Consider the following 8308-nt stretch of genomic DNA (forward strand, 5'->3'; position numbering starts at 1 on the left):
CAACAAAATAATCAGAACCATTTAGTCAGATAATTAAATTAATGGACTCGACGAAGGACAAACTACGATCAGGAGACAGGAAACGAATAACTCCCTCATCCAGTCCCATCTGGAAACAAACATTGAGCATACGATCACTCCAACTCGCCAGATGAGAGAATTCCACAAACTCCTCCACATACCGTTCTAGAGGACGTCCATCTTGCTGGATGGAGGAAAGAAGAACTTCAGCCCAGGTCATATTTTATAGGTCCGTTTGTCTGTCAGCGTATGGTGTGTACCAGGAATGGGATGGGAGAATCAGAGTGCGATTCAAACACGGTATACTTTAATGAACAACCCAGTAACCAGGAGACGGTGATAACACACCTAAATACAACAGAGAACGGAACCAAGACTAAGGGAGAACTGAGGGCTTATAAGCAAGAACCAAACAAAGGGAACTAATGAGATGATTAATCAACACAGGTGGAAACTAATGAACTAATCAGGGAACACAGGAAAACTAGGTCACTGTCAGGAAGAACAGAAACATAGGGAAATCTAAACAGAAACAGAACATAAATGTGACAGTTGGCTGGTCTTAGCTGGTTTAAGCTGGAAGTAACTGGTTTTAGCTGGTCACCCAGCCTGGCTAAGCTGGTCAAGCTGGTTTTAGCTGGTTGTTTCAGCTGGTCTCCCAGCCTGACCAGCTAAGAAAATGGCCAAAACCCCTCTAAACCAGCCTTATGACCAGCTAAGACCAGGCTGGTTGACAAGCTAAAACCAGCCAACCAGCTTAGGCTGGTTTTAGCTGTTTTTTTTCATCAGGGTACGATCTCTTTACTTAACGTTATGAATAGTTTTGTAAATAACAGCCTACTGTAAAAGCTTGACGTGCCAATAAAGCTTTGATTATGCTGACGTGTGTGTGAGTACCTGGTATTCATCACATTATGGGGACCAAATGTCCCCACAAGTATATTAATACCAGTAAATTTTGACCTTGTGGGGACATTTGTTTGGTCCCCATAAGTAAGCAAGCTTTTAAATCACACAGAATGGAATTTATTACAAATCTGAAATAGCAGGAAGTTTCCGGTAAGAGGTAGGTTTAGGTGTAGGGTTGTAGGGAGATAGAAATTACAGTTTGTACAGTATAAAAACTATTACGCCTATGGAGAGTCCCCACAAAACATGGAAACTAGTGTGTGTGTTTGTGTTCTTTTGAAAAAGTTTCCTCAGAAATGCTTCCCTGTTCCCTATTCAATGCATTTTTTTTATTACAAATTAGATTATCAGCATAACACTTTTAGTAAATGTGTAAAAGGTAGGGGATGATGCTGTCATCTTTCTAGAACAATGTGCATTTATGTTAAAATGGTAACATAAATTATCATGTTTAGTTATTCTCATGTCTTTAAAACTGGCATCATTTTGGAGAGAAATTGGCTCTTTTTAATCTCTCATTTAACCCATCCCATGTTGTGTAATGCTGAACTCTCGTATGAGATTCTAGTGGTGTTTGCATTGTTCTAAAAATTAATATTTTATATGCAACAACAGCATGCTGTCTCAGTGGCTTTGTGTGGTTTGATTTTAAATCTATTTGAGGGGCAGTTGTGGTCTAATGGATAGAGTCGGACTTGTAACTCGAGGGTTGTGGGTTCGAGTCTCAGGTTCTGCAGGAATTCGGTGGTGGGGAGTGAATAACCAGCACTCTTTCCAACCTCAAAATTAAAACTGCTGAATGATAAGATATTCAAGTTCATTTTATTTGTATAGCACACTTACAGCAGCCGCTAGGCTGACCAAAGTGCTTTACAGAAGAGAAATTTATAAAAACATACACAGAAAACAAGCCAAATAAAAATATGAACCCATTAAAAAATTACAGAATAACAGTAATCAATACACTAAGGAAAACAAATAGGTTTTTAGCAGGGACTTAAAGACAGGCAGAGAAGGGGCCATTCTAATTTCTAAAGGCAGGGTATTCCAAAGCCGTGGCCCTGCCACCGCAAATGCACGCTCCCCTCTACGCTTAAGTCTAACATGTGGAACTACCAACAAAGCCTGGTCGCAAGATCTTAGGCTTCTAGATGGAGTGTATAAATGAAGGAGTTCAGAGAGGTAGACAGGAGCTAGGTTATGTAACGATTTAAAAACAAAGAGTAGAATTTTGAAGTCTATTCTCTGATGAACCGGCAACCAGTGTAGAGATCTGAGAATTGGAGTAATGTGTTCATGTTTGCGACACTTCAGAAGAAGTCTGGCCGCAGCGTTTTGGACTAGCTGAAGGCGCGCAATTTGAGATTTAGATATACCGCAATATAAGGAATTGCAGTAATCTAGTCGAGATGTAACAAACGCATGAACAGCCATTTCTAGAGTTTTTGGAGTGAGAAAGTCTCTGATTTTAGACAGTAGATTATCAGCATAACACTTTTAGTAAATGTGTAAAAGGTAGGGGATGATGCTGTCATCTTTCTAGAACAATGTGCATTTATGTTAAAATGGTAACATAAATTATCATGTTTAGTTATTCTCATGTCTTTAAAACTGGCATCATTTTGGAGAGAAATTGGCTCTTTTTAATCTCTCATTTAACCCATCCCATGTTGTGTAATGCTGAACTCTCGTATGAGATTCTAGTGGTGTTTGCATTGTTCTAAAAATTAATATTTTATATGCAACAACAGCATGCTGTCTCAGTGGCTTTGTGTGGTTTGATTTTAAATCTATTTGAGGGGCAGTTGTGGTCTAATGGATAGAGTCGGACTTGTAACTCGAGGGTTGTGGGTTCGAGTCTCAGGTTCTGCAGGAATTCGGTGGTGGGGAGTGAATAACCAGCACTCTTTCCAACCTCAAAATTAAAACTGCTGAATGATAAGATATTCAAGTTCATTTTATTTGTATAGCACACTTACAGCAGCCGCTAGGCTGTAGCCACTTTAAGACTGGCAGGGACAGCGCCAGTTTGGAGACACTTATTGATAAGAGACACCAAACCAGGTCCAATTGAATCAATGATTAATTTTAAGAATCTCGGGTGAATAATATCATTAGAACAAAATGAGGGTTTGATCTTGTCAATCACCTCCTTCAATGCCTGGAAATTGGTAGGTTTGAAAGCATCCCAAAAGGCAGAGGCAGATGACAGGGTTGGAGAGACAGTTAAAGTGGGGCAGACGCTAAGTCTTAAGTTAGTAATTTTGTCACTGAAATATCTCAAGAAGCTTTCACAGAGAACATCAGAGGCTTCAGGCAAGGAGTTAGTAGAAGGATTTGCAACAGATTGAATAATTGAGAACAAAACCTTAGGTTTAGAGTGATTAATTTCAATTAGATTAGAAAAATATGCAGCTTTAGCAGACTTAACAGCAGTTTGGTAAGATGTAAGTGAGTCTTTAAACATTTGAAGAGAGATATGTAGCCTGTCCTTCTTCCATTTGCTTCTGTCAGACAGGTATGACTGAAACCAATTAAGAACGGTAGCTTTTAGACCCACCCAGGACTCTAGTCTGGATAATAGTGTGGAGTGGTCAACTGTATCAAAAGCGGCCGATAAATCTAAAAGAATAAGAACCACAGAGTCTCCAGAATCAGTGGAGAGATAAATATCATTTAACACTCTCAAGAGGGCAGACTCAGTGCTGTGAGCAGACTTAAAACCAGATTGAAAAACCTCATAAATACAATTACTTGTCAAAAAATGTTGAAGTTGATCCAGCACAATTTTCTCCAATACCTTAGAAATGAAAGGTAAGACAGAAATTGGCCTAAAATTTTTTAGAACAGAAGAGTCAAGTGAAGGCTTCTTGAGTAGGGGAGTGACTGTAGCCACTTTAAGACTGGCAGGGACAGCGCCAGTTTGGAGACACTTATTGATAAGAGACACCAAACCAGGTCCAATTGAATCAATGATTAATTTTAAGAATCTCGGGTGAATAATATCGTTAGAACAAAATGAGGGTTTGAGCTTGTCAATCACCTCCTTCAATGCCTGGAAATTGATAGGTTTGAAAGCATCCCAAAAGGCAGAGGCAGATGACAGGGTTGGAGAGACAGTTAAAGTGGGGCAGACGCTAAGTCTTAAGTTAGTAATTTTGTCACTGAAATATCTCAAGAAGCTTTCACAGAGAACATCATATTCTTCATTCTTTCTGACAAACAAGATAATGTGAATTACAGAATTTACAATGTTTTTTAAATGTTTAAATTGCAGTGTACAGCGTTTATTATGGGGGGTATCCACAGCTCAGTACTCACTACTTAATACTCATGAGTACTTTTAAATAAGCTACTCATTTACTCTTACTCAAGTAGTTTTTTGGATAAGTACGTTTTACTCTACTCACTACATTTTTGGAAGGTAATGGTACTTTTACTTGAGTATATTTTTTCAGTACTCTTTCCATCACTGATCATATGTTAGCCAATATTTGCAGATGTATTAAGTTATTTTTGTATGTAACACGAGGAATGCTTACAGTTATTGAAAACATTGTGATCTCAAAAGTAAACTGATGCACCAAGAAAACAACACTCGTTTTGTCTGCCTCTTTTATTGTTTCACAGGTACACAGTGCTTCACTGCCTTTGTGTTACTAGCCTCAGACCTAGGGGGTATCTGAGCTGACAGCAATCACTTATTTCTCAATAAGCAGTGGAAGTAATAATAATTACTTCAATGCAAGAGTAAAAAATTTATCCATTTAAAAGACTTATAGTGTTATGATCCTCCCCAGGTCTAGGGTTGGGAGAGCGACTAACAAGTGTAAATTAAAACAAAAAGAGGAAACATGACCAAAGTGAATCCTCCACACACTCCTGTTTATATGTAAAACAACCACTGGTTATAGCAAACATAAATTGTTTATTAATTATACAAAGAAAATTTAAAGCAATAAATGTATTTAGGAAAGGACCTAGCCAAAAACAACAAACAATATTTGCTATTTATTATTTGCTACCAGGAGGACTACTAAATTACCTATTCAGGTAAAATAAAATAAATCAACAACAAAGAATTTCCTCACTCCCTAACTAACTAAAAACAGGGATAAATTTGTATTTTTAAAAAGAAAATAACACCTGCTTTAATATATTGCATTCTTTTCACATTCTTACTATTTCATATAATCTCAGTAGCTCTCCAGTAAATGTGCAACATGCATTCATGAGAGAGCACAGCACATGCATGTAGTGTTGATGCAAGTGTAGACCTTCAACTACAAAAATGCTCCTCTATATCGAAATCTGCAGGATAAAATTTTTCTAAATTCGTTTTTGTGGCTTAATTTGTGTAAATCATCCCTTTTCCTCTGCTGTAAACCAAGGCTGGTTGTATTGTGGGAAGGTCTACTCTAGCATCAACACAACATGTATTAGTCGAGGTTCACTCATGAAAAACTGGACATCTATTGCAGAAGTGAAGATATTTTTTTTTCCAGTAAAAGACCTATTTTGTTTGATTTTTGAACACACAAATCATCCGTATCACCCTTAAACAATTAATAATAATAAATGGAGCAATTCCAACAGGGTCCTTGAACCTTTGGTGTTGTTGCCCTAATAAAAATAGGAGAAGAAATCCTAGAGAAAACAATAATATAATTGTAAAATATTGTGAAATAGTGATATAATATAATATAATATATTAGTAAAAAAAAAAAAAAAAAAAAAACATTCCAAAGGCATTAGGGTGCTCAGGCCCCAATAATAAATCCTTAGAAAATCAGGCGGCGCATTTTGTGTGCATGGTTCTTAATAATTTTAGCAGCAGCAGAAGTAGGTGAAACTAAAACAGCTCCAGTAACAACGATAACAGCAGCAGCAAAAAAATATTGCTTATGCTTGGTATAAAATGCTTGAACTCCATTGTTCTTTAAATTCTCTGCTTTGATTCTCTCTTCTTGTCTTCGTTTCTCCTCTTGTTGTTTTCTCTCCTTTTCTTCTTTCTGTCTCTGTGCTTCAAGTTTTTTTAGTTCAGATTTCTGAGCTTCTATCTCTGCTCTGATTTTCACTCTTTCAAACTCTTGACTTTGGTTCTCCTCTTGTTGTTTTCTCTGTTTTTCCTCTCTCTGCTTCTCTGCCTCAAGTCTTTGTAGTTCAGATTCATGAGCCTCTAACTATAATCTGATTTTCTCCTCTGCCTCCTTTCTCACTCTCTCAATCTCATCTTATCTTTGTTTCTCCTGTTGTTTTCTCTGCTCTTCCTCTCTGTCTCCTCTCTTCTTCCTCTTGTCTGTATCTCTGAACATCTTGAAATATCTGATTACTGTAGTATCCTCCTCCATTCTGCTCTATCATTGTGTCAATCTTCTGCAGTAGATCATTCACCTGCTTGCTGTTATTCTTATCTGTATTGTTGAAGACATGAAATCTGCCTCCACACTGATCAACTAGATGACTTACAGCTTTGTTCTCTGTAATGAGATTCTCAATAGACTCTCCTTGTAGCCAATCTCCATAAGTAAAGAGAACGATGGAGAATTTTAACACCTCCTGACCAAACATCATCTCAGTTATCTGAGGAATCTGCTGCTCATGTTCAGTGAACTTCATACTCACATTGAACACAACGAGAAACGCATGCGGTCCAGGACTGGATATATACACACTTCCTGCTATCTCTAAAGCTAACTCTTCAGGTTTCATCTGTGTGTCAAAGAATCCAGGAGTATCAACCACAAACACAGATCTGCCTGAAAGATTTGCATGTTTCTCTGAGGATTCACTGGTTACTGAATTTAAACTCTTCACAGATCTGAACTCATTCTGTCCCAGGATTGTGTTTCCAGCTGCACTTTTCCCAACACCAGTTTTACCCAGAAGAACAATCCTTCTGGATGAGAGACTGGAGACAGCTGTCTGTTCTTTATTAGGAGTTTTTGTTCTGATGACAGGAATCCCTCTGGGCAGCTTCTGTTCATCTGATGCTGCTTCTAAGAGAAAACACATGTAGGTAGTCATTTACATGCATATTAGTTCACTTACACTGTATAAATGATGATAAATAAATAAATAAAAACTGAGTTAAATCTGTGCAACTAGCTGCAAAGCATTTTAAGTTTTCTCAACTTTGAATACTAAGAGTTAATATCAAAATGACATTTTGGAACATTATTTTGTGTTACACCAGGGACGTTGTGAGAGGAGAACAAACATGTGAGGGTCCACTTAGATCTTTGTGTAGCCGAGAGGGCTGCACAGGTATTTAGTTGAATGCTGAACATGGCCTGTATCCAAGACCATTTTAATTGTCCAGACCCAACCGGCATGGGACTGTCAAATTATAATGATTCTAACCCAAACCAGAAATCACACTCTCACTTTTTCCACTCTGATTGTTTAGACTCCGCTGCACTGATTCTCACATTTTGGTTGAAAACCACAGGGAACCTTTAAAGCTTCAATGAAATGTAGCGTCTGGACCACTCAAACACACAATATATATTTTGTTTTTATATTTAACAGTTGGTGCGTGTTCCACTTTAAAATGCAGGTTATACGTGACTTAAACTCACAGCACTTGCAAAGATGGAGTTAATGCGTTTACTGCAATCCAAAAAAGCCATTCCAAGACCTTGAAAACACTACCCATAAATTATTATAATTTATGAACATAATGTCTAATTTGTTATTATGCATGTTTAAGTTGACACATTTAAAGTTATTTGAACTTTTAGGCCCGGTTTCACAGACAAGGTTTAGCTTAAGCCAGGACTAGGCCTTTGTTAAATTAGGATATTAAAGCTTTTATAAAACTCACTTAGAAAAATACATTACTGGTGTGCATCTTGATACAAAACAATGGCGCTGACACATTTAAAATTATTTTCAGTTGAGACAGTTTAAGCATGTATTTTTGTCAGGGACAAGCCTTAAGCCCAAAAATATGGGTGTTATATTATACAGCAACTTGTCTTTTGAAAAATCATATTTCCCATGTTACAAAAACAGCATTCTTCCATCTTAGAAACATTGCCAAGCTACAAAACATGTTACCTGTTTGTAATGCACTGCTAGCTGGTGGTCCTGCATCTTCAATAAACAAGCTACAGGTAGTCCAAAATGCAACGGCTAGAGTCCTTACCAGGTCAAGAAAATATGATCATATCACTCCAACTTTACAATCTCTACACTGGCTACCTATTAAGTTCCACATCAGCTACAAAATATTACTACATGTGTACCTAACTAGTCTTCTACCAAGCTACAATCCATCCCGCTCCCTAAGGTCACAAAACTCTGGACTCTTGGATAGCAAAGTCCACTTAAGGAGGTAAAGCTTTTTCGCATTTGGCTCCCAAACTCTGGAATA

The 8308-nt window shown here is 37.6% G+C and overlaps 1 protein-coding gene across 1 annotated transcript; it reads right to left on the minus strand.

Moving 5' to 3' along the window:
- Nucleotides 1–5729: 5729 nt before the first annotated feature.
- LOC107748821 (GTPase IMAP family member 1-like) lies at nt 5730–6945 on the minus strand. The gene has a single exon (XM_016563785.1). The coding sequence runs from the start codon at nt 6943–6945 to the stop codon at nt 6160–6162; it is 786 nt and encodes a 261-aa protein (XP_016419271.1). The 3' UTR covers nt 5730–6159.
- Nucleotides 6946–8308: the final 1363 nt, after the last annotated feature.

The sequence above is a fragment of the Sinocyclocheilus rhinocerous genome, unplaced genomic scaffold (genome assembly GCF_001515625.1).
Source record: "Sinocyclocheilus rhinocerous isolate Xijiao unplaced genomic scaffold, SAMN03320098_v1.1 scaffold7370, whole genome shotgun sequence".
Classification (NCBI taxonomy): domain Eukaryota; kingdom Metazoa; phylum Chordata; class Actinopteri; order Cypriniformes; family Cyprinidae; genus Sinocyclocheilus; species Sinocyclocheilus rhinocerous.